The sequence below is a fragment of the Cavia porcellus genome, unplaced genomic scaffold (assembly GCF_034190915.1).
Source record: "Cavia porcellus strain 051 isolate PalLab524CR breed Dunkin Hartley unplaced genomic scaffold, mCavPor4.1 scaffold_16, whole genome shotgun sequence".
In the NCBI taxonomy this organism is placed as follows: Eukaryota; Metazoa; Chordata; class Mammalia; order Rodentia; family Caviidae; genus Cavia; species Cavia porcellus.
Genome location: NW_026947499.1, coordinates 55,949,644 through 55,975,290, shown reverse-complemented (window position 1 = coordinate 55,975,290; position 25,647 = coordinate 55,949,644). Strand labels below are relative to the sequence as shown.

The window sequence follows — 25,647 nt, the reverse complement described above, 5'->3', positions numbered from 1 at the left end:
TGATGGTTTGTTCTCCTTTTCTTCATGTTAAGTATCAAATACTTTATAGTTTAGGCTGAAGTTTCTTATTCTCTCTCTCTCTTTGACGTTTTATGTTTTATATACTTGTATGAGTATCACAATGAACAGTCATGTACTGCAAACATGAACTAATAAAATTTTTTAATTTAAAAATGTTTGATCCATGAGAATTACACATATTTGTGGAACACAGTGTCATAAAACAATATGTGTACACAATTCCTTGAGAATAATTTCAAACATACAGAGAAGTTAAAAGTCTAAAGACACCTGTAATCCCAGCACTTGGGATGCTGAGGCAGGAAGATCACCATGAGCTCAAGGTCAGCCTGGACTACATAAAAAAAAGTCTAATGCAAAAACCCCAGTATAGCATTTACCTAGATTCACCAGTTAACATTGTGCCACATTTGTATCTTCTGTTTTATAAAATCTTGACTTGTATAAAGTATTTTAGTTTGTGGTCATTTTAGCTTCCTTTAACCCAGAGCCATTCCACCTTTTTCTACCTCAATTGTGTTTTCTTCCTGCACTGGGGATTGAACTCAGGACCTTTGTGCTTCCTGTTGTGCGCACCGTAACAGACCCCCGCCCCAGCTATCCGTGTTACCACTGAGGTATATCTCCAGCCGTTTTTTTTTTTAAAAAAAATTATGTGTATCTTTTTAATATTATGGATATATACACTCTGCATTCAACGAGTTGTCCAAGAACATTCTGGAGCTGGTGATCTTCCTGCTTCAGCCTCCTAGAGTGCAGGGATTACCCCACCTCCTGGCTTTAAGAGAGCTTTTTAATTATCATCAACCGTTTATTTAAAGCAGATAAGGTTAACAATAGCGCCTTAAGAATGCTACCACTTGTTCAAATGAAGCACTAGGTTTCTAGCCTGGGGACTGCTTTTGCATCCGAGACTCCGCCCATGGACCCCCGAGTGGCGGAAGAACCTCACGCTGCGTCGTGACGCCTCACACTGCAGCGGAAGCATCCTGACGTTACGCCGGCGGGTAGGCGGGGCGACCGGCTCTTCCTTTGCGCTTCGCCGGCTCCTCCCCCGGCGCTTCTCACGCTCATTGTGAGGCGACAGCAGCCTCCAGCTTTAAGGCGGTTTGAGAGCTAGAGACCCAAGTCCTTGGCGCGCGTGAGCGCCTACGCTGCTCCTTATTCGCCCCAAGGGTTAGGAGTGCGAGGTTCACCTATTTTAGATCCTCTCCTCCCACTCGGCGCCAACCGACTGGCGCGCGCGGGCACCTCGCACAGCGCGCCCTCCTCCCACCCTTCCCCCCGCGAAGCTCCCGCCCGCGCGCTCCTCCCTCCTTTCCCTGCTCCCGGCGACGCGCACGCGCGCCACACCGGCTCGCGCTCTCTCGCTTTCCTCCGCGGGACCCCCTCCCCTTCCGCCTCGCGGCGCTTCGTCGCGCCGCGGTCTGCTCGATCCACCCCCGACCCCGCGGGGCTCCCCCGCCCGCCAACGGCGGGTCCCCAGCCTTTCGATCCCCCTCGCTTCCCGCGCTCTCCTCCGGGGGCCCGACCCCAGGTCCCCCTCGCTCTCCCTTCCCTCTAATTCTCCTTCCGGACGCTGCCATCATGTTGAAGCCTCAGCCGCCACAACAGACCTCCCAGCCCCAGCAGCCGCCCCCCGCGCAACAGGCCGTGGCCCGCCGGCCTCCTGGCGGCACCAGCCCTCCCAACGGCGGCCTCTCGGGGCCGCTGGCCGTCGCCGCAGCTCCCGCAGGACCTCCCGCGGCCGCTTCGCCCTGCCTGGCGCCCACGACCGCCGCTGGAAGCGGGCTCCGTCGCGGAGCCGACAGCGTCTTGGCTCCGCCGTCGCAGCAACAGCATCAGGAGAGGCCGGGGGTGGCTGCCGTCGGCAGTGCCAGGTAAAGCGGGTTGGGCTTCCGGGCAGGGGGCCGGGGCTCGGTTCCGGTGCGAAAGGTCCGCAGCCGGCGTCTGGTAGGGGCGTCCAGGGACACGGAGCCTCAGAAAGCTGTGGTAGGTCCCCATAGACCGTAGAGCCACAGCTCCGGGAGGCCCCCGGGGCACCTGGGGACCATGCTTGGCTCCCCGGGCCTAGCGAGGGTTCCGGGTTGGGCCCTGAGGGGAGGCGGGGCGCGTCTAGCCGGCGCCGTCGGAACGGGGAGTTGGGGGGGCGAGGAGGTGATCGGGGTCCCGGGCTCCATTACCGCGGAGGGTCTCGCGGTCCCCAGCATCAGCCAATGGGGAGTCAGCCGCCGGAAGGGGTCCCCAGCCGTAGCCAATGGAGGGGGGCGCGCGCCCCGCAGTTTGGCCAATGGGGAGGGAGGGACTTGGAGTCGGGCTGCTCCCTCCTCCTTCCTGGCCTGGCCAGTAGAAGGGGAGCAGGGCGGGCGGGGGCGCGGAAGGAGGAACGGCCCGGTGGGTTGTGGTCGGAGCCTTTAGGGCGCGCGCGCGCGCGCGAGCTCTCCTCCCAAACGTGCACGCGGATGCTGTGTCTCATGAACTGGGCGTTCGTGTGCTTCGGTATCGCGTAGGGCTGGGACTGGGCGTGTGCATGCAGGGTTTCTTTTGGTGTTAGTCGGTGAGTAGCGGACACCTCACTCAGTTCCTTCTCTCTGTGTGTGCGTGCATGGGATGGGAGAGAGGCGGTATACGCAAGCGTAATGGGTTCTGCTGGCGGGCGGGGGGGGATTTGGAGGCCAGTGAGCAAAGGGCGCAGGCGCAGCCCAGGCGGGGCCTCCTGGTGGATGTCTTTTGCGGCTGCGCTGTGCCCCAGCCCCACCGGCGGCCCCCTCTTCGCCCTCTTCTACCGCTGGTTACATCAGCCATCAAGGAGCAGTGTTACCTGGCGATTGGTGACTCCTGCAGAGTGGGTAACAGGCTGAATGAGTGATGAGGGTCCTACGGGTGGTTGCTGAAGGAATACCCCTTCTTCCAGGGGGCCAGGCATTAAGGCTGCTGAAAATGATTTTAGCGCTTGGAAGGTTATGTGTGCCTGAGCTAAGTGCACCTGTGCTCCCTGAGCGATCACCTTCACATCTTGAGTGGGTTGTCGATTATTGAATGCTGTAGTCTTGGTTTGTTGGAAGCATGCAGCTCTGACGCTTGGAGAAACTGAGGATGTTGTGATGCGTTGGCTCTTAAAGCAATGGACAGCCATTGTTGAGATTGCATTCTCATATACTGGCATTTGGAGAGAATGTGTTTATTGGCATTTATGCATGATCCTTTTTACCTCTTTAAGATGAGAATTTGAAAAATTGTGATTAATTGGCTTGGAATCTAAACCAGCAACTTCACATGGCAAATGGTCTTGGGTTTATTGTTAAGCAGTACAGTAACTTGTTTTCTTTTACAGGGGACAGAGCACAGGAAAGGGACCCCCACAGTCACCTGTGAGTGCTTTTGTTCTTCTATGAGACACGTAGTTCTAAAATATACTTGGGAATGTAAGGTTGGTTAGGTGGGAATGTAAAAGTTGGTTAGGTAGAGATGTAGTCCTTTGGGTTCGGAAAGGCCAGCGGCCCCTACACAAACAAGACATGAGTGTAATGTGGCCATTTACAAAGAAGTATGTGCTGACTGTGCCTTTATTTTTTCTCATATGTTAATGACAGGTGTTTGAAGGTGTCTATAACAATTCTAGGATGCTACATTTCCTGACGGCTGTTGTGGTAAGTACACACCAAACGATAGGTTGGTTGAGAAATAGAATGCATAAATTTTTTGGAGTCACTCTTACTTTTCTCACTCTTCCTAGGGCTCCACTTGTGATGTTAAGGTGAAAAATGGTACCACTTATGAAGGCATTTTCAAAACCTTGAGTTCAAAGGTCAGTGTACCCAAATTAGGTTATTTTTAGAGCTGCATGGGAGGAGGAGAAGGAGGAAGAGAATGAAATTGAGGGGTTTATCTAGTGGGATGATGCACTTTGTTTTTTTTGTTTTTTTTTTTTTTTATTTAAGAGGAAAAAGAGAAAAACACAAAACAAACCAAAGCGGCGTAAGGGTACACGCAATACAGAACTACAAAACAAAACAAAACAAAACAAAACAAAACAAAACAAAAAACCATAACAGTAAGAAATTACCTGCTAGTAGATTACACACTATTTTCTTGAAAATAGTTCCTCAAATCACAGTATCAAAGAACACAAGGTGGACATTCAAACAGGGAGACTGCAAACAGCTGTGTTCAATGTTCCAAAAACATTGATAAAGTCAGCTATTTAACACCCCCAAACACACTTGCTGTTATATCCGTTAGAGCTCTTTTTCTTTTTTTTTTTTTTTCCCCTCTCTTTTTTACAACAAAATTTACACATCTTGGATTTTATTACTCCTTAGTGCTTATTACTTTCTTTGGGGGGGGGGGGAGAATACAGTCAAAGGATGATGCACTTTGTAATCCCAGAACTCAGGAGGCTGAGACAGGAGGATTCCTGAAAGTTCTAGACTAACCTGGGCTACAAAGTGAGCTCAAGGCCAACCTGAACTGCAGCCTGACTTAAAAAGACCCAAGATTAGGGCTGGGGATTCACTTAGCAGCACAAGTGCCTGCCTGGCAAGTGCAAGGTCATGAGTTCAACCCTTGTTACCAAAAAAGATAAAAATAAAAAAAGATACTCCCCCCAATTGAGGGGGTGGATTGAGTAGTATCAGACCATAGTGTTAATTGTTTCAGACTGGCCTTGAACTCACTGTTAGCTCAGGCTGGTCTTGAACTGTTAATATTCTTCTTCATGAGTGCTGGGATTGTGAGTGCTACTAAACCTAGCAGGCCTTCAGTTTAAATTTAATTTCAAACTTTGTGTTTGAGGCTTGTTAAGTCTTGTGGCTAGTATGGAAAAGACAAGGCACATGAGAAATGTGTTGGGGAAATTTAAAAAGGGAATTTTTTTTATTATTTTAATATTTCTTTATTATTATTATTTTATTATGTTTTTATCTTTCATGTTTTTTGATACTAATCACTGGATGTCTGGGATGGGACTTTTGTAGTTTGAACTAGCAGTAGATGCTGTGCACAGGAAAGCATCTGAGCCAGCTGGCGGCCCTCGTCGGGAAGATATTGTGGATACCATGGTGTTCAAGCCAAGTGATGTGATGCTTGTCCACTTCCGAAACGTTGATTTCAATTATGCTACTAAAGGTACTGTCAGGCTATTGTGTCAGACTCAGTCTGTGAAGAGAGGGAAGTTTGTGTGCAGGTAGAATGTGTTGGTTTGATTTTTTTTTTTTTTTCATTTACCATTTTTCCCTCCTGAGGGAGGTGGCTGAGTTTTTCTTGAAAACATAGTAGTGGGTTGGATTCTGCTTGTGTTGTGATTCTTTATATTTTGTGTGGTTGGTTTTCAACAGTTGTGCTCTTCTCCCAAGTCCTGCCCTGTGATAGCCGTGCATACATACTCTTGATAAGTCCTGACTTCTTAGGGTCTAGATCCTGAATTACTGTGGGGGTTTGGGAGTAAGACTGAGGGGAAAGAAAGCTGCCGAGTGTTACCTGACTCCTCATGTTTACCTCTGTCCCTACAGACAAGTTCACTGACTCAGCCATTGCCATGAACTCAAAGGTGAATGGGGAGCACAAAGAGAAAGTGCTTCAGCGCTGGGAAGGTGGTGACAGCAACAGTGATGACTACGACCTTGAGTCTGACATGGTATAGTCTAAGCAGGGCATCCAGAGTATGACTTGTTGGCAGTGAGGGTCCCTTGAAACTAAGAGTTGATTTTTGGAAAGAGGAAGAAAATATTGACAGTTGCAAGTGTAAACAATATTGTTGATGTTGTAGGCTCATTTTCCTTTGTAAAATCAAGCTTCAGTGCATTTAAAATCTCCCTGAGTAAAGGAATTTTTGTTCTGGTATGGTTAGGTTGAAAAAGAATCTGGTTTTCTTGCCTTTTGAACTTTGGTTTTTTTTTTTGAGATAGGGTCTCTGTAGTTCAGGTTGGCCTTGAGCTCACTTTGTAGCCCAGGCTGGTCTCAAACTCTAAACAATCCTCCTGCCTCAGCCTCCTGAGTGCTAGAATTGCAGGTGTGAGCCACCACACCCGACTGAACTTTGCATTTTGACACAGGTCTATTTTATTGTTTGTAACTAGGTATATACATCCAGTTGCATTTGCTTTTGTTTTAGAAATCTGCTTTGTTGCCACTATCTTTTTAATAAAAATAGTGCCCTTTTAGCCAGGTATAGTGGTACATGCCGGTAATTCTAGCTGTCCAGGAGACTGAGGCAGGAGGATTACAAATTTGAATCTAACCTGGCAACTTAGTGACTTAGTGAAACCTTTCAGAAATGAAAAATGAAAAGAAAATTGGTAGCTCATTGAAGGCCCTAGTGATTCAATCTGCAATACTACAAAAAAAGACTTCTTAGCCTCTATAACATAAAACTCTGTGTCTATGTTTTACAGTCTCAGCACTAGAAACCTGGAAATGAGTTTTTTAGATCTTAGAAATTTTCAGCTTTATAGGGTAGTCCTGTTTATGCTGTGAATTGGCAATAGAAGTTGATAACTGTTACTAGACATGTATTTATTCTACTCTTGCTTTAGTGACTTGAAGTCGTTAACTGAGGAAGAAAATGATATGTGAGGTTTTAAATATTCTCCTTTTTTCCTAGTCCAATGGATGGGATCCCAATGAAATGTTTAAGTTCAATGAGGAGAACTATGGTGTGAAGACTACTTATGATAGCAGTCTCTCTTCTTATACGTGAGTACCTTGTTGTTCCCAGGGGGTGTGGTATAGGGTATGAGGTCACCAGCAGAAGACAGATCTCTTAAGTGGAATGTAAGTTTTTGTGGGTAACCAGGTACCCTTTCCCTCACTCCTGATCTGCCTTGCAAATGTATTCTCAAAATTTTTCTGATTCTAGACCATCTGTGGATAGAAGTAGCTGATCTCTTGGCTATCCCACCTATACCTTCCCTTTCGAATTTAAAATAGATAAGGTTCTGCATGTCCTTCAGATTCAGAATCTGCCTTGGCACTCTGCCTAGGGCCCAGGAGATGGCTCAGAAACATGCTTATTGGGCGAGGGACATAGCTCAGTTGTAGAGCACTTGCTTAGCACATATGAGGCACTAGGTTCAGTCCTCAGCACCACGCTGAGATATTGATGGTATTAAGCAGCCATATGTGCCTGAGCTGGTTAGGACTGATAGAAATGCTCTTCTTGGGGCTGGGGATAGCTCAGTGGCATAAGCGCCTGCTTTGCAAGTGCATGATTGTGAGTTTGATCCCCGGTACTGATAAAAAAAAAAGAAATGCTCTTTTTTGTCCTCTTGTTCTGTGGCACTGGTATGGTAGTGATCTATGGGTGTTCTCTCTCAGGGTGCCCTTAGAAAAGGACAACTCAGAAGAGTTCCGCCAGCGGGAGCTGCGTGCGGCCCAGTTGGCTCGAGAGATTGAGTCAAGCCCCCAGTATCGCCTACGGATTGCCATGGAAAATGATGATGGGCGCACAGAGGAGGAGAAACACAGCGCAGTCCAGCGGCAGGGGTCAGGGCGGGAGAGCCCCAGCCTGGCGTCCAGGTAACTACTGGATCAGTCAGTACAGGTTGGGTAGTGGTTTCACCCTGGCCAAGGGCCTTGTATGGTGTTACTAAACTTCAACACCTTGTGAAGATGTAGGGGAATACTTAGTTAGCAGTGTTTAGATTTGGGAGACTGATATCCAATGATACTAAATAATCTGCTTATTAGTTGAAGAAAAAAATTTTTAGAATTTTAGGATACTTTTTCTGCCTATTGATTCATACATAGGTACTGTTTTTGTTTCGTTTTGAGCTTGAGTCACACTGTCTGGTTCAGGCTGGCCTTGAATTTAAGGTGATTCCCTTGTCTCAGTCTCCCAAGTGATGAGATTACAGGCAGGTGCCACCACACCCAGGCAATGTTTGTTCTTTTTTTTTGTTTGTTTGTTTGTTCTTTTTACAAAAAAAAAAAAAAAATTCTACATGAAAAACATCTAATAAAATCTTGCCTGTGAACCCTTTTCATGGGTCAGTTGTAGTTGTGAAACACTGGCTAGCTTTGTTGAGTCAGTGCTCACATATAATATAAGGTCATAAGCTTATAAGTGGGACAGTGAAAAGGGCTGGAGCCAGGCACTGTGGAAGCGGGGGAGGGAGCTCAGAAAGGAAAACTTCACGTTGCCAAAATGTGCAGGACTTAATGGCTACCTGCCCTTAACCTCGTCTTTCCCCAGGGAGGGCAAGTATATTCCTTTGCCTCAGCGAGTTCGAGAAGGTCCCCGGGGAGGAGTCCGATGCAGCAGTTCTCGGGGCGGCCGGCCTGGCCTTAGTTCTTTGCCCCCTCGTGGCCCGCACCATCTTGACAATAGCAGCCCTGGCCCAGGTTCTGAGGCACGAGGTATCAATGGAGGTGAGTTAAGGAGCAGGTGTGGGATGGAAAAGGGACATGAAGAAACTGGAATGGCGAGTCACTGAAAAGGTTTACATAAGTTGGGAGGATGATGTATTGGTGGTAAAATAATAGCAAGTGCTCTGTCTCTTTTTCTTCACCTTTAAAAAAATAAAATAGGCCCTTCCCGCATGTCCCCCAAAGCACAGCGGCCTCTGAGAGGTGCCAAGACACTTTCTTCACCCAACAGTAGGCCTTCCGGAGAAGCTTCTGTTCCACCGCCGTCTGCAGGTAAAGCTTCAGTAGTACTGGATGAAAAAATGAATAGAAAGCTATATGGGGAGGTAAATGTGTGATTGGAATGCAAGGTTGAAGATGTTTTCAGGGAGGAGTTAAGATTTGTGCTGTTGAAGAAGCAATTTTGTTTCTCTAGTGCAGAAATCCATAGTTAGCATTGCATAGATTGTACCTAGCTGGTAGATGTCTTTTGTTCAGAAATGAATTTATTGCTAACATTGTAAAACAGGTATCATAGAATGTGTCTTTTGAAATACAGAAAGTTGTGGTAGTAGTGAGCCTACCTTCCTGTGTAGTTCTAGTTGGGTAGCACAGAATTACAATTATTCCTTTAAGCATTTCTAGGCTTTCATGGTGCCCATGAGGCCATTTATCCACTTTTGTTACCTGCCTTGGTCTTCCTAGACATTCACATTTGTGATCCTGGGTATAATGAATGTACATTCTCTGGATTTTAATAAGTCCCTGTAATTCACTTATTGACCAGCAGTAACCATTGTGCAGCTCTCCCTTTTCTTCCAGTGGGGCGGATGTACCCTCCACGCTCTCCCAAGTCTGCTGCACCTGCCCCCATCTCTGCTTCCTGTCCTGAGCCCCCCATGGGCTCAGCAGTGGCAACCTCTTCAGCCTCCATACCTGTGACATCATCAGTTACAGATCCTGGAGTAGGCTCCATTTCCCCAGCTTCTCCGAAGATCTCACTGACTCCCACAGATGGTAAGAGCTAGGCAGTTGAGGGCTGTTGATAACGTGAAGTGTGATTCTGGGCAGGCAGACCTTCAGGCATCTCTCTCTCTCCTTGCTCAGTAAAAGAACTCCCTACTAAGGAACCTGGCAGAACTCTGGAGCCCCAGGAGCTGGCCCGGATAAGTGGCAAAGGTGAGGGTGGTTGTTTTTGGAATTTGGTGGGGATTTTTTTTTTTTTAAAGAAATAGTCTTCCTAGCAGGGGATATGGGTCAGTGGTATACCACCTCAAGAGGCAAGCCTACGGTCCTGAGTTCTGATCCTGGCACCAAAGAAGACCCCCCCCCCTCCAGCCATGTGTTTTGTATGTGCTGGGCATTGAACCCAGGACCTTGTGTGTACTAATAAGCAAGCACTCTGCCAGCTGAGCTCCATCACCAGTCTAGAGGGTGGTTTTGTTTTGCCAGTGTCTAATGCCCCTTTGTTAGGGAGAACATTTCAATGAATTGTTAGGACTCAGAAGCAGTTTCTGTCAACCCTTTGATCCTAATTTCACTTGTAGATTCTCAAGAATGCCTTGTTTTCCTGGGTTTCTTTTGTTGGGTTTTGTTTTTTGAGACAGCGTCTCACTACATAGCTCAGGCTGGCCTTGAACTTGTGGTGGTCCTTCTGGCTCAGCCTCTTGAATGTTGCAAGTGTAGTAGTCATGCACCACCATGCATGGCCTTCTTGGGTTCCTTATCCACTAATGGTACTGTGTAAGCTGCCTGCGAGAAAAGCATATTATATTTTTTTCTCTTTTTCTTCTCCTCGCTATTTTCTCATAGTTCCTGGCCTTCAGAATGAACAGAAAAGATTTCACTTGGAAGAACTAAGAAAATTTGGGTCCCAGTTTAAGGTGAGCAGAGGTGGAGATAAGGTGGGATGTTTGTAGAATATGGGGCATTGTAGTTATTTGATAAAACAATCAGAGGTTCAAGTGTGTAGAAGATCCAGTCTCCAGCAGGGCCTGCGATCTGGTCCAGACAAGACTCTGTATGGTGTTGCTCTCCTTCCAGCTGCAGCCCAGTAGCTCCCCTGAGACCACCATGGATCCTTTTCCTCCCCGGATCTTAAAGGAGGAGGCCAAGGGAAAGGAGAAGGAGGATGTACTGTTGACTTCAGAGACTATGGGGTCACCAGTCTCCTCCAAGACAGAATCCGGTTCAGAGAAGGACGACAAACCTCCCCTGGCACCAACAGGAGCCACTGAGGGGCCAGAGCAGCCTCTGCCACCTTGTCCAAGCCAGACTGGCAGCCCCCCGGTTGGCCTCAAGGGGGATGAAAAAGATGAGGGTCCTGTTAATGAGTAAGTGGGGCTGGGAGCTGGGTGGGTGTCTGGTAATAAATAAAGAGCAAGCTGTGAAGGCTTACTGCATTTTCTTTTACAGACAAGTAAAAAAATCAACGTTGAACCCTAATGCAAAGGAGTTCAATCCCACAAAACCTCTCCTATCTGTGGTGAGATGGGGCAGGAGAATGCAGATTTCCCTTCTATGAGGGAGCCTTGGGAGGGGGCGCTAATGCCACTGAGGGGAAACAACTGAGTGTCAGTACCTCTAGACTATCTGGAGGTGCAAGGAGATGCTGCCCAAATGTAGGAATAGCACTTGGGCCAGTTTGGGGAGGAAGGAGACATGGCTCGAGGGCTAGGGGTGAACAGATCCCAAAGAGGCTGAGGGGTGTTTTTCTTAGCATTTGCACATGTAATATTTGAGCAAAGTAGTTGTGCTATACTGGGTTTCATCCAGACCAACTAACTTGGCTTCTGCTTGTAAGCCCTTGGCATGCGCTTACAGGGAATTTGTTGGTGTTGTGACTCACTACCCTTTTCAGCCAAAAAGTTTGTTTGGTTCGCATCCTGCCTTGTAGAATTGAAGCACATGGCACTCCTTGAATGCTGGCTGTTAATGTAGGCAGGTCAGAATGGGGTTAGACACAAATGAAATGTTGTCTTCTCTTGTCTTTTACAGAACAAATCTACCAGTACCCCTACTTCTCCAGGGCCTCGGACTCATTCAACTCCTTCCATCCCGGTGCTGACAGCAGGCCAGAGTGGACTGTATAGCCCCCAGTACATTTCCTACATACCTCAGATCCACATGGGACCAGCTGTGCAGGTAGGAGGAGAGGCTGGGTGAGTCTAGGTTATAAGGGGTGGAGTTGGCTTGGGTGGGCTAAGAGATCAGGTCAGACCTGTTCTGGATGTTTTTTCTTTTTCAGTTTTGTTTGTAGGTTTTGCAAATATATTTGCAAATGATTACATTCCTTAGGAGTTTGTTCAGGTACATAACACAGCCCAATTCTTTTCTCCCTCCATCTTGTAGTCCCTTTCCCATTTTGTAAAAGATATATGTAATATTTAAGCCTGTTTGGCTGATTGAGTTTTACTTAATATTATGTAGTTAAAGATAAGGTCTAAAGGTTCACTTTTTCTCCCCTTCAAACGACTCATCTGTCCTTTGTGGCATTGTGTAAAATATGCATTTTCTGTTTCTAGATGTTTCTTAGATTTAATAATTGTAAATTGTGTTGCTATAAACGTAGCTATGTATGTGTCACTGAAGTCTAAGTGTTTGGGGGGAGATTCCTAGAAAGGGATGTTGTAGTCAGGGGTTGTACACAGAACAATTCAGATCAGGACATGGAGTTTATAATATTGTTATAATTGTCACCAGAAGTTAACACAGGAAAATGCAGGAAATCTATCCGCAACACCAAAGATGTAGATTATTTAGTCAAGAGCCTAAACCCCACAGCAATGTCCCATATGAGTCCAGATAAAAATCCAGAGCTTAGGACAATGCCTCCACAAGTCCGACTGGAGGCCCAGAGCCCACAAGAAGGACTCAAGCCAGTCTCTTACGGATCTGTGCCGAGAAGACCCAAGGTTCAGTGGTGGAAGCCAGAAAGTATGCCAGCAGGATGAAGGAATTGTGCTAGTGGGATGAGGGTTCTACGCTGGAGCTGAGAAGTCACACAACAAAGACCAGGGCTGTCCTGAAGGCACCACAGCCGTCCTCAGCAACATGGAGGCCCGGAGCTCCTCTTCTCCGAAGACAAGCACAGTCGGATAACATGCCAAGAAGCAGTGTGACGAGTTCATCCTGGAGACCAAGCAGCACATGTCTTGCCCTCCAGAGCCAGGAAGCAATGCTTGATGTGAGGATTAAAGCTTCTCCAGAACCAACAGCTCAGACAGCAACTCGTAGGAGAACCCACAATGCCTCCTCAACCCCTCAACATCTCCCTTCTCCATCTATTTATCCTAGCAACTTTCCTCAGGTGGAGCATCTTCACTCAAAGCCATGCTGATGTAATCCAGCTGACATTTAAGTTGACCACCAGTTCTTAACCCATAACAATCCACCCCGGTCAACTAACCACACGTTTCCTTAAACTATAGCCCTTAGTAGCAGATTTGTTACATTAGTACAATTACATACATACACAGTTCTTTTTTACGCATAATTCCTGCATCAAAACCAAAACATTTAAAAGGTGACCAAGGTTCAACATTAAGACACAGTACATAACACATTAACCCAGTTACAAACATACAAAACATTAAAGCCACACTAAAAGAACAATTACAATACAGTCTTTGCTTCCCATTAACTTTTAACATGGCATGGCAAGACTAAAATAGAAGAATCTCCTGCAATTCAGATGTACTCTTGCTTTTTTCCATTATCCTATTCTAAACACCCATGTTCTCTGTTTCATCTTTACAACCCACAGTTCTAATGGAGCCTTCTTCTTGGCCAAGTGTTTTAAATTACTCTACTGGTGCTTTGCTCTAAATTTCAAAATACATCTGGTCAAAAGTTCTCTAAAGTAACCATGCTACCATCCCAAAAGTAGACTGCACTGAAATTCTTCTGCCACCCAGGTAATATCTCTAAATACAAACAAGATGACCAACTTTCCTCTAAAGCACACTATACTACCTGGACCCCAGCAGCCACTGCAGTCTTTCCCAACAGAAGTGTCCCAAGTTTCATCTTAACTGGCAGCATTTCCATCAGCATTCTGATTTTCCAGGTTCCTACCAGAGTCTCCAAAATAATACAGCACACAGGCCAGTCTCTAATATTTTCAAATTAATTTCTAAGGCTCTGAAGTCCCATGGCCAGGCAACATAACAGCAATGACCCCACTCCTCTGGTACCAATTTCTGTTGTAGTCAGGGATTGTACATAGAGAACAATTCAGATCAGGACATGGAGTTTATAATATTTTCATAATGGTCACCAGAAGTTAACACAGGAAAATGCAGGAAATCTATCCGCAACACCAAAGACGTAGATTATTTAGTCAAGAGCCTAAACCCCACAGCAATGTCCCATATGAGTCTAGATAAAAATCCAGAGCTCAGGACAATGCCTCCACAAGTCCAACTGGAGGCCCAGAGCCCACAAGAAGGACTCAAGCCAGTCTCTTACGGATCTGTGCCAAGAAGACCCAAGGGTCAGTGGGATGAGGGTTCTACGCTGGAGCTGAGAAGTCACACTCACAACAAAGACCAGGGCTGTCCTGAAGGTACCACAGCGGTCCTCAGCAACATGGAGGCCCCGAGCTCCTCTTCTCCGAAGACAAGCACAGTCGGATAACATGCCAGGAAGCAGTGTGACGAGTTCATCCTGGAGACTAAGCAGCACATGTCTTGCCCTCCGGAGCCAGGAAGCAATGCTTGATGTGAGGATTAAAGCTTCTCCAGAACCAACAGCTCAGACAGCAACTCGTAGGACAACCCACAATGCCTCCTTAATGCCTCAACACCTCCCTTCTTTTCCACCTATTTATTCTGGCAGTTTTCCTCAGGTGGAGCATCTTCACTCAAAGCCATGCTGATGTAATCCAGCTGGCGTTAAGTTGACCACCAGTTCTTAACTCATAACGAGAATAGTTGAGTCAGTAGAATTTCTGTCTTTAAAACCGATTTCCATACTAGTTGTACTAGTTGACATTCCCTCCAACAGTGTGGAAGGGTTCCTTTCCTCCCCACAGCTTCACCAATGCTTGTTAATATTTGATAAGCAAGGTGTTCAGCCTCATCTATGTTTTTGTTCCCTAGGCACCACAGATGTATCCATATCCTGTATCCAATTCAGTGCCTGGGCAGCAGGGCAAGTACCGGGGAGCAAAAGGTGAGCAGAGTTGGGAGGGGCAGTCAGTGGAGCCTCCTGGTACCTTTGGCAGATGAAGCTTGAGCTCTGCACCATTTTCCTGTCACCTCCAGGTTCCCTGCCCCCACAGCGCTCAGACCAACACCAGCCAGCCTCAGCTCCTCCGATGATGCAGGCTGCTGCTGCTGCTGGCCCACCTCTGGTGGCTGCCACACCGTACTCCTCCTACATCCCCTACAATCCACAGCAGTTTCCAGGCCAACCTGCCATGATGCAGCCGATGGCCCACTACCCCTCACAGGTGATGGCACAGGAGGGAATGGGATACCAAGTCCCTGCCATGTTCATGTTTAGGACTCAGGAACTGAGGGAGGGAGACAGGTGGTGGTCTTTGTGGTGGTGACCAGCTGCAGGATTGGTGTCAGCCTTGGGCTTAGTTACACCGTGCCTCTGGTAGAAATAACCTGTAATGAGGTACTGAATATACTAGTATCTATCCTTTTCTCCTCTGGAATGTAAAGTAGCATCTGCTTGGCAGGATTTTTGTGAATCCTAAGTAAGGTCATTATGCCAAGGCCCAAGTACTGCTGTGCACACAGGGACCCAGCAGGAGGATGAAGCTCCCCAGGCTTGCCATGCTGACTGCTTTGCTTTTTGTACCCCCAGCCGGTGTTTGCCCCCATGCTTCAAAGCAACCCACGCATGCTGACGTCGGGTAGCCACCCCCAGGCCATTGTGTCATCCTCTACTCCCCAGTACCCATCTGCAGAGCAGCCCACCCCTCAAGCCCTCTATGGTGAGTTCTGCTGTGTCCACCTCCTGCTCTGGTCTGTGCTCCTCAGCCCCCCTTGTGTGTTGAACACTGGTTCTCCTCTTTCCTGCTGCAGCCACTGTTCACCAGTCCTATCCACATCATGCCACACCGCTCCATGCCCACCAGCCGCAGCCGGCCACCACACCTACTGGGAGCCAGCCGCAGTCCCAGCATGCGGCCCCCAGTCCTGTCCAGGTGCCTGCCATGGGGAGTCTTGGGTGTCTGGGAGAAAGAGCTAGGCTGGAGGATCAGGAGTAGCAAGTGGTTGTCCTGGGTATTGGAGACTGAATGGCACTTACGGCGTTCCTTACTCATTCCTAACAGCACCAGGCGGGGCAGGCCCCACACCTGGGCAGTGGACAGCCCCAGCAGAATCTGTATCACCCAGGGGCCCTGACAGGCACACCGCCCTCTCTGCCACCGGGACCTTCTGCCCAGTCCCCTCAGAGCAGCTTCCCCCAACCAGCCGCTGTGTATGCCATCCATCCCCACCAACAGCTGCCCCACAGCTTCACCAACATGGCCCATGTTACCCAGGTAAGAGCCCGTGGGACCACTTCCTCAGAGCCTGTTAGCTAAAGAACATGACCCATGTGTGTGAGGCTGATCTAGTTTGGGAGAGTCCCTGGCACACTGCATTCTCAGAGTCCATCGCAAACCTCCACAGTGCTCCCACTGGTTTTCTTCTCTGCAGGCCCATGTCCAAACTGGAATCACAGCAGCCCCGCCCCCTCACCCTGGGGCTCCCCACCCGCCCCAGGTGATGCTGCTGCACCCACCTCAGAGCCATGGGGGGCCCCCCCAAGGCGCGGTGCCCCAGAGTGGGGTGCCTGCACTCTCAGCTTCCACACCCTCACCCTACCCCTACATCGGACACCCCCAAGGTGAGCAGCCTGGCCAGGCGCCTGGATTTCCAGGAGGAGCCGATGACAGGATTCGTGAGTTCTCGTTAGCTGGGGGAATTTGGCATGGAAGAGCTGAGGGGCTGCAGGTGGGGCAGGATGCACGGGTTCTGGGCGGGGAGTGAGGGGTCTTGGAGGCAGGGCTGTCCCACAGGGCGCCCGCCGACCTGCACCTGTCTGTGAAGTATGTAGGGTGGGCAGAAGCCACAGTCGCCGCCGCCAGGGGCTTGCTCCTGGCTCTGTCCTTTGCTTCCCTCCGTCCTCGCTCAGTTGTGATCCAGCAGCCCCCCTCCCCACTGCCTCCCCAGCTCTCAGTGACCCCGACTGTCTCCTGACTTAGCCGAGGTAAGGTCAGCGCAGCAGACAGGGCCAGACTGGGGTGTGGGGGGCTGAGCTGGGCACACGAGTGAGGGCTCTGGCTTACTGGGAAACAGCGATTGACCTGTGCTTCTGACAGCCCCATGAGACACCTTGAGGAGGCCGCTCCTTCCCACATAACCCCCGCAACACCCCTGGACGCATTGATGAAGGGACAGCTGCTTGGGTTCTAATGCTCCTGCTCTCTTCTCTTTCCCCTCCAACCAGTTCAATCTCATCCCTCCCAGCAGCTCCCCTTCCACCCCCCGGGGAACTGAAGATTGTCCTGGCCGCGACCTGAGACCTCCATGAGTGGAGGGAAGAGTGATCTATGTCTCTTCCCCCAGCAGCTCGGACCAGTCCCAGCCCCCCACCCCCTTTCCCTGGGGAGCTGGGGAAATCCTGCCAAGCACCTTGAATGGGAGGGGCCTCAAAGTGGGCAGGGCCAGGGTCCAGCGGGGTGGGGGGTTCCTGCTCTGCCCCTGCCTGTTCCCACCCAGTCTTGCCCTCCCATCCTCTCATCTATTCCCCCTCTGGAGATGGAAGATCTTTTATTTTCTATTATTTATAACCTCAGACTTGGGCCCCCTGTTCGTTCTTCCCATTAACTTGAGTGACCTGCGTGTGAGACAGACAGATGCCCCACAAGGATGGTTGGACAAGGACTTTTACTTTTTATTACATAAAAATATTAAAAAAATAAAAATAAAAAAAATAAAATTTTAAACTAACTTAACTTCACTGTAGTTTGATCTTTGGAGCTAAGAGTAAAATTACAGGAGTCAGTCTTAAATTAGGGTTACGTTTATCTTATTGTTCCCCACCATGTAAAAAGTGTAGTCCATTTCCCTAAACCTAAGATAAGGTGAGGCTGAGGGGAACCAGATCAGGGTTATACCTTTTTTTTTTTTTTTTTTTTTAAAAAAACCCTTTTTGGTCTTTTGGGGCAAGTTTCACTACAAAGTTCAGGCAGGCTTTGAACTTGTCATGATCTTAGCTCCACCTCTTGAGTCAGGCGACCCTGCTTATTTGCAAATGACTTGTAGATTTAATGTTTGAAGTTGTAGGGGCTGAGGATTTCACTCAGCAGCCTAAGAGTCTGCCTGGCAAGTACAAGGTCATGAGTTTGATCCCAGTACCAAAAAAAAGTTGCGTAGTTGATCACTATGACATTCTGAATAACATTGACTAAAAGCACCTGGCAAACACATCCATTGTAGTGCTGTCATTGGAAGAATAGAAAGTCTTACTGGTACACAGTTGGGGGTCGTCATGGGTGAGATCTGTGAAGACTGCTAATGTTGGGAGAGCCATGTTTAGGGCAACCAGTGTTCAAGTAAGGGTTGGGAGCTAAGGGGTATGGCACACACCTGTAATCCCAGCACTTCAGATAGGGCTGCCAGGAGTTCAAGGCCAGTTTGGATTGCACAGTAAGACCTTGTCTCCAGAGAAGAGGTCTGGGATGTGGAAATGGAAACAGGCTTCACGGGGGGGGGGGGGGGGGGTGTCAGGGAGGCAGTTTGGCATCCTGTTACCTGATGCTGGTTTCCTTGTCTGTGAAGTGGAGGTTATTCCTCACTTCCAGGGTTTAAGGATGGCTCTGGTGCTCAGCATCAAGCAGGCTTAAATCTGCTTGGACAAAAGCCTAGGGTTGAGCACAGGAAGGCTCCAGGCTCTGTGGATTCCTTTCCTGGGTAATGGACATGATAGAGAAGAGGAACTTGTTTAGCTGCTGCTAATAATGGCAAAGTTGGGGGACATTGAGGTGGGGGCTGGCAGTGGAAGAGGCAGGAGCTGAGAAGCCTTCCAAGACAGAAGCTGTAGTTCAGCCTGGCTTTAAACTCATGACCCTAGTGCTTAAACTGGGATTATAGTGCCACACCTGGCTTGAACATTGCCCTTTTTATTTGGTGTTAGCTTGCTAGTTACTCTTAAGAAAATGTGCCTGGCATTTTACTACATGCAATACAGTAAATGGCCTTTAATCAGCAAATACTGCAAGTTTTTTAATGCAGCACCTGCATTCATGCCAGCTACATATCCAGTCCTTTCTTTGAGAACAGTCTTGCTAAATTGGCAGGACTGTTTTAACCTTTGGGTCCCCCTGCCTCAGCCTTTTCTAGAGAGTGCTGGGATTACAATTGTGTACCACTAGGCTGAACTCAAATTTTTCAGGCACTGTACCATTGAGTTACATGGAGTAGCCCTTATTTTTAAGGTAAATCTGGCTATTGCCCAGGGTGGCCTTGAACTTCTGGTCCCCTGCTCTGGCCTTCCAAATAGCTGGGGTTACAGGTGTTTGTCATCACACTGTGCTTACCTTATTCCTGACCTTCAGCTGCTTTTCTTAGAACTGATAGGTATCAACCCAGAATCTACTCAGTGGAAATGTGGCCTTGGCACCTGAGTTAAGCACATTGGATGACCGTTGTTTTGTTTTGTTGGTAGTGGGGATGGGACCCAGGACCTTTGCACTGACCTATACCCCAGTCCATTTGTGGGGTTTTTTTTGTCTTTTTTAAATGCCCAGCCCCTTCATTTGTGTTTTTTAGGGTTTTGTTGGTACTGGGTATCAAACTCATGACCTCATACTTACCAGGCAGGTAGGTGTCTGTGCCACTGAGCTATATCCCTGGCTCCCTGGTCCCATTTTTGAGACAGGGTCTCCGTAAATTGCTAAGTTCCAGAGGGGGCTTGTATGTGGGATCTTCCTGCCTCAACTTCCTACGACTTACTCTGTTCCTGCCATACCATTCTGATAAAGCTCCACAGACTAGATTCTGTCACAGCAGTGAGGATAATGGCCTTGAATAGACTGTGTCAGTATCAGAGATAATCAAGTTAGAGGGGCCGGAGGTTTAACTCAGCAGCATAAGTGCCTGGCTGGCAAGCGTGCAATCATGAGTTCAATTCCCATTACTAAGGGAAAAAAAAAAATACCTTAGAGGAACTCAGTTAAAATGGCTCTGGAATCTAATAAGCTTATGTGTTCTGGGCATCAAATATCTTTCTATATCCTGCCTTCTCCAATTTATACAAAGGACACGACACATAGCTTACTATTCACAGAACAGTTTATTGGCCTACTTTGTCTATCAGGCCACCTCTATGACCAGGGGGAAGTGTCCATCTGGCTGCACTCTGCTGGTGGCAGCTTCTGCCCTCAGGATACCCAAAGCAGGAGGAAAGACTGGCCAGGGCAGTCCTAAACTCAAGATAACGTGAGCAAAAGTCCAGACTCAACTCCACTTGAGGTTCTTGTCCTCCTCGGTCATGGCTGATGTATCAGTAACAAGGCCAGTACCAATGGTCCGGTTGCCATCTCGTAGGGTAAAACGCTGACCTTTCTCTAGGATCATTGGCTGTCGCAAGATAAGGCTGAGCTTTAGATCCTCCCCGGGCATGGCAAGCTCCTGGAATATGAGAGAAGTACACAAAGCCTTCAGGATACTGCCACCATTCTGTGATTGCTGCTGAGGTCACAAATCACGGGAAAATGCCATCCAGGGACAGCAAACAACGTATGTTTCAGGAATCTTGGATTATGCAGTTTCTTCAATCATAGGACTTTTTTTTTTGTGTGTGTGTGTGTGTGTCTTTTTTGGAGACAGGGTCTCTCTATGCAGTTCAGACTGGCCTTAAGCTGTTTGTAGCCTAGCATGGTCTCAAACTTGCAATGATCCTCCAAACTTGCAATGATCCTCCTGCCTCAGCCTCCTGAGTGCTGGGATTACAGGCGTGAGCCACCACGCCCGGCAATCATAGGACTTCTTTGAGCCCTTATGTTTAAGAAGAAACTTGACAAGAAGCACGCTTAGCCGAGGAGTGATTCTGTAAGTAAAATGCTGGTATAGTTAAGCTTTTCACCTGTTTCAGCCCAGAGGGTGTGCAGATAAGGACTCCCTCAAGACCAGTCCTTCCCAAAAAAATGTTCAACATCACTTGTCATTCCAGAGATTCAAAGTAGGGGCTGGGGATTTAGCTCAGTGGCTTATGCGCTTGCATGGCAAGGGCAAGGTCATGAATTCAATCCCCGGCACAAAAAAAAAAGAAAGATTCAAAGTAAAACAACACTGGGGGGGGGGGGGGGCTTTTCCACTGTTGGTGGGAGTACAGCAACTCCTATGGAAATTAGTGCAGAGATTCCTCAAAAACACTAAAACCAGAGGTTCCATTCAACCCAGATAATCCCTTTCCTGGTATCTTCCTAAAAGAATTAAAATCATATCACAGCGACATAATGCACACCCACGTTTACAGTGGCACGCTTGGTAATGGCTAAATCTTGGAAACAGCCCAAATGTCCAACAACCAATGAATGGATAAAGATGAGGTTTTTTGGGCTGGGGATTTAACTCAGTAGCATAAGCGCCTGCCTGGCAGGCTGACAATCAGGAGTTCAATCCCTGGTACAATAAAATTAAAGATGTGGGTTTTTTTTTACTATAATGGAGTACTATGCTACAAAGGATAAGGTCAAGAAATTTTAGCTAAATAAATGCACCTTGGAACGACACTCTAAGTGAAATAAATTGGATGTGTATAAATACTACATTGTCCTTATCTGGTGTGAGAAACCAAAAGTGTAAATGAGCAACTGTGTAACAGACACTGGGAAATACTGGGAAATGGGGAGAAAATATTTAAATGAAAAGGGGAATAAGTGAGGGGTGGGGAGAAACAAAAAGAAGGGAGAAGGAAAAGATGGAAACAGCTTATTGTAAATGAGGGGAAGAGAGGGTTAACAGGAGGGTAATGGGGAAAAAACAGTAGCAAGATATAAACAATACAAAAAAAGATATAAACAATACAAATTCCCTAGGATAAATGTATTATGTATATCTTAAATGTATAAATTTAAAAACAAAAAAGCAACACACAAACCAAAAAAAAAAAAAAAACCCAAACAAGACCAGTCATTAGTTTCACTTGTACCAGTAGCAGCCAGGCTCTCTTTCAGCTCCCCAGATTATCACATCACATCTCTGGACTCTGCTCAGGCAGGGCCAACAGAGTACCCCCTCCACTCCTGCATGGTCCCTCTACCAATCATACCTTCCCCGGAGGCAAGATGACCCGACAGGCCATGTCCCAAGTGAGAGAGAACATGACAGGCATGAAGTGAGACACAAAGGGCTTGTGGCGGCCGCCTTCTTCCTTGCTGAGGATGTAAACCTGAGGGGAGAAAGGGCAGGGCTATGCCTGGCTGGACGTGGCTGGAAGCCATCCTCCTCTCAGCACTGCTCGCCACTGCAGCCCTTACCTGTGCCTCCACCTTTTGGTGTGGCTGAATAGAACCTGGCTTGACCATGACCAGGCCACGCCGCAGGTCCTCCCGCTTCAAGCCTCGGACCAGGGCCCCAAGGTTATCTCCGGCCTCTGCCCTCTCCAGACTCTTGTGGAACATCTCAATGCCTAGGGAGGAAGAGGAAAAGGAGGTAGAAGGCTCAAGGGATCAACGTCGGGAGAGGGCAGCCTGGAACCCTGGCCAGAAGGCTTTCTTCCTGTACCTGTCACCACAGAGCGAATGTTCTTGCTATGTCCCAGGAGCTCACACTCGTCTCCCTTCTTCAAAATGCCACGTTCTAGTGTACCTGTCACCACGGTGCCCCGGCCTGGGAGGAAACAGGACAGGACATCAAGGACCTTGGGCTTGGCTGTTGCTTCAGGAAAGGGTGTGAATGAACAGCCCTCACCAGGAATAGAGTAAACTGACTCTATAGGCAGCAGGAAAGGCTTCTCCAGGTCCCGGGTAGGAACTGGGATGTAAGTGTCCACAGCATCCAGCAGCTTCTGCACAGACTTCACACCTAGTTCAGGGTCACGTTGCTGTTAGGAGGAGGGGACAGGACACCAATACAATTTCCATAATGCTCCTCTAAACAAAAAAGCTACTACTTAAACATAGTGCAAAGCTCTGGAAGCCCATCTAACCCCATCCTGTACAGCAGCAGCCCTGCCTTCACCTCAAGGGCACACAGAGCAGAGCCTACGATGACAGGGGTCTCCTCCCCTTTGTAGCCAAACTCAGTAAGCAGTTCCCGGATTTCCAGCTCAACCAGCTCCACCATCTCAGAGTCCTGGACGGCATCTGCCTTGTTCACATACACCACGACATGTTCTACCCCAATCTGCAGATGAGACACAGATAGTGTTCAGAGTCCCCCAACGGGATCCTCCTCCCTCTTTCTGTATCACCCCCAGACTGAGTACCTGTCTGGCCAGTAGTAAGTGCTCTCGGGTCTGGGGCATTGGGCCATCATTTGCTGCCACCACCAAGATGCAGCCATCCAAGGGAGCAGTGCCTGTGATCATATTCTAGGTAGGAGGAAGAGCAGAAACAGCCAAGTTCAGTGACTATTCTGCTGAGCCAAAGGTAGCAGTTAAAACCTAAGCCTCTTTCTCTGCCATCTCTTCACCACTCACTTTTGGGTGTGCATGGCCACATCTCCCTCTTTCTCTCTTTTAGAATGGGTCTTGCTGTATAGTTCAGGCTGGCCTTGAACTATGTAGTTCAAGCTGGCCTCAAACTTGCAGCAATCCTGCCCCAGCCTTCTAAATGCTGAGATTATAGGTCACCAAACCCAGCTACAAATCTTAAATTTTACATCCAAACAGCTCAATTATCTTTTTTTTTTTTTCTTCTGTCTTTTTGAGACAGGGTCTCACTGTGCAGTTCAGGCTGGCCTTGAGCTTACTTTGTAGCCCAGCTGGTCTTGAACTTGCAATGATCCTCCTGCCTCTGCCTCCCAAGTGCTGGGAAGCTCAAATATCTTAACATCACCACTACCACCCCCTCTACCCAGCCACACACCCCATCCCCCCAACCTCCACCTGCCCTAGCATTAATCTTGACAGGAGGCAGTTTCTGGCCCTGTCCTCAGCAACCCTCACCTTAACATAATCTGCATGACCTGGGCAGTCTGTGTGAGCATAGTGGCGGGTGGCCGTGCTATATTCCACATGTGCCGCATTGATGGTGATGCCCCGTGCTCGCTCCTCAGGGGCATTGTCAATCTCCTCGTATTTCTTGAATTTAGCCCCACCTCCCTCAGCTAGAACTAATGGAAGGAAGAAAACACCTTTCAGCTCAAATTCAGAGCTACAGGCATGGCTTAGGCCACACCAATAGGTCCTTCCCACCTAAATAAAAGACCACAACAAGGTAAAGCTTCCATGACCCCCCTCTCTGAAACCTCCTCTCTTCCACCAAGGAGAACTCTGGATTAGAAAGAAATGTTAAGAGTATAGGTATCTGGGCATGGCAGCACACACTTGAAACCCCAGCACTTAAAAAGGCGTAAGCAGCAGGTCTGCCAAGTTGAGCCCAACCTGGGGAACCTGATTCAGAGAGACCCTGTCCCAAAATTAAAAGGGGTAGGGGCTCAAGCGCTTGCCCTTACGACCTCTCCAGGGGTCGGCCTCTGCTGAGGAGGCTCCGCAGATACGAGTTTTGGCTTCTGCAAGGCCAGAAGGAGACTACTGGGATCCTCCAGTATATAACCAAAAAGCTCTTTAGGTTCAGGGCAATCTGTCTTTGGCATCTTCCACCCCCGGTTCTGCCCCTTGGGGCCACACTGAACTCCTCCAAAATCACTTCTGGCCCCACCTCCCTGGCTAGGGTCCCTCCAATAGAGAGCGCGCTCGTCGGACACCCCCACCCTAACCCCGCTCACTTTTCGTGATAGCTGCGGTCAGTGTAGTCTTGCCGTGGTCCACATGGCCAATAGTACCCACATTCACATGAGGCTTGTCGCGCACGTAGACCTTCTTGGCTTCCACCGCCAGGCCACGGCAGAAGAAGGGCAACGCCGGAGTTTTCAGCGGCCGCAACAGACCTTGCAATAAGGGGGTCGGGCTAGCACAAAAACCTGTCAGAACAAGGACTCGGAAGTCAGGGTGGAGGTCCGCGCCGAGCTACCCGCGATTCTCCCACGTCTCCGGACGACCATAGCTCTCCCAAGCTCCTCACCGCTAAAGCGGGGCGTCGCGCGCAGTATGGTGGCCGCCGCCATTGTAGTGGTCCGCCACTGTACAGAGTACAAGGTAGCGGGAGCCCGCGCGTGCAACCTAGGAAGGGCACCTGCGGCGGGAGCCCACTTCCGGCGGAAGTGGAGGCCCAGAGGGCACGCCTGGGCGCCTCTATCCGCCGGTTTCTATGATCATCTCGGATGTCTTCCGGCTGAGGGGCGGAAGCTGACAGTGTTGGTGTGTCCAGGACAGAGAAGGATAGAGAAAGTTTACACAACTGCGGCCTCGAGGGCTTCCGGGTACGAAAACGGGAAAATGTGGAGCGTCCCATAATGCAACGGTGCCCCGGAAGCTCATGGGCATTGTGGTTCCTAGGCGGGTACTAAGTGAATGTCTCTGGCTGACCAGAGAGATTTGGCAGCACGCAGCTAGAGATAGGACCAAGTCCTCACTGTATTTCAGAATTGAGCTCAAGTATGACTTGTCTCTCCGCAACTTTTTCTTAAAGTGGTATTAGTAACATCACCCAGTTTTTTTGTTTTTGTTTTTTTTGGTACCGGGATCTTACTCAAGACTTCGTAGCTGACAGGTGGGCGCTGTGCTGCTGAGCTATATCCCTCGCCTTTTTTTTTTTTCTTTTCTTTTTTTTTTTTTTTTTTGAGACCGGGTCTCGCTGGGGTAGTTAACGCTGGACTTGACATATGTAGCCCAGGCTGGCCTCGATCTTGCACCCATCCTCCTGCCTCAGCCTCCGGAGTCCTCAGATAACAGGTGTGCGCCACCCATGCCTAGCTCTTTTTTTTTTTTTTTTTTTTTTTTTGTAGGCTCCAGTTTAAAATGAGATCTTAACTGGTTGTGGTAGCTTGTGCCTGTAAACTCAGCACTCTGGGAGGCTGAGGCAGGAGAATTTAAATTTCTTTTTTTTTTTTAATTTTATTTAAGGAGGGGGCTGCTCAGCAGCATAAGCGCCTGCCTTGTAAGCAGGCAGTCGTGAGTTCGATCCCTGGTACCGATAAAAAGGAAAAAGACAAAAAAAAAATTTATTTAAGGAGAAAAAGAAAAAAAAAACAAAAATGGTAGGTTATA

At 48.4% G+C, this 25,647-nt stretch overlaps 2 protein-coding genes across 29 annotated transcripts; one reads left to right on the top strand and one right to left on the bottom strand.

Moving 5' to 3' along the window:
• The first annotated feature begins 489 nt into the window (after nucleotides 1–489).
• Nucleotides 490–17,326, top strand: Atxn2l (ataxin 2 like). Of its 28 annotated transcripts, none has more exons than XM_063226737.1 (24): nucleotides 500–1,901; nucleotides 3,356–3,392; nucleotides 3,615–3,671; nucleotides 3,758–3,829; nucleotides 4,998–5,148; nucleotides 5,532–5,656; nucleotides 6,623–6,714; nucleotides 7,336–7,536; nucleotides 8,213–8,388; nucleotides 8,548–8,658; nucleotides 9,169–9,381; nucleotides 9,472–9,543; nucleotides 10,177–10,247; nucleotides 10,408–10,697; nucleotides 10,780–10,849; nucleotides 11,362–11,508; nucleotides 14,466–14,538; nucleotides 14,631–14,818; nucleotides 15,184–15,313; nucleotides 15,405–15,526; nucleotides 15,656–15,868; nucleotides 16,026–16,269; nucleotides 16,419–16,578; nucleotides 16,842–17,326. In XM_063226737.1, the coding sequence occupies exons 1-23, from the start codon at nucleotides 1,609–1,611 to the stop codon at nucleotides 16,571–16,573; spliced, it is 3,303 nt and encodes a 1,100-aa protein (XP_063082807.1). In that variant the 5' UTR covers nucleotides 500–1,608; the 3' UTR covers nucleotides 16,574–16,578; nucleotides 16,842–17,326. The 28 variants fall into 28 exon arrangements, with proteins under 28 accessions (XP_063082830.1, XP_063082807.1, XP_063082806.1 ...); XM_063226736.1 differs by having other exon boundaries at nucleotides 16,819–17,326; XM_063226741.1 differs by having other exon boundaries at nucleotides 501–1,901; nucleotides 16,026–16,215.
• A 2,320-nt stretch (nucleotides 17,327–19,646) lies between these two features.
• On the bottom strand, nucleotides 19,647–24,722 carry Tufm (Tu translation elongation factor, mitochondrial). The gene is made up of 10 exons (XM_005007553.4): nucleotides 24,563–24,722; nucleotides 24,267–24,461; nucleotides 23,485–23,651; nucleotides 22,804–22,908; nucleotides 22,557–22,721; nucleotides 22,287–22,419; nucleotides 22,101–22,205; nucleotides 21,854–22,005; nucleotides 21,646–21,765; nucleotides 19,647–20,003 (listed from the first exon to the last, which is right to left on the bottom strand). The coding sequence occupies exons 1-10, from the start codon at nucleotides 24,603–24,605 to the stop codon at nucleotides 19,830–19,832; spliced, it is 1,359 nt and encodes a 452-aa protein (XP_005007610.1). The 5' UTR covers nucleotides 24,606–24,722; the 3' UTR covers nucleotides 19,647–19,829.
• Between the last annotated feature and the right edge of the window lie 925 nt (nucleotides 24,723–25,647).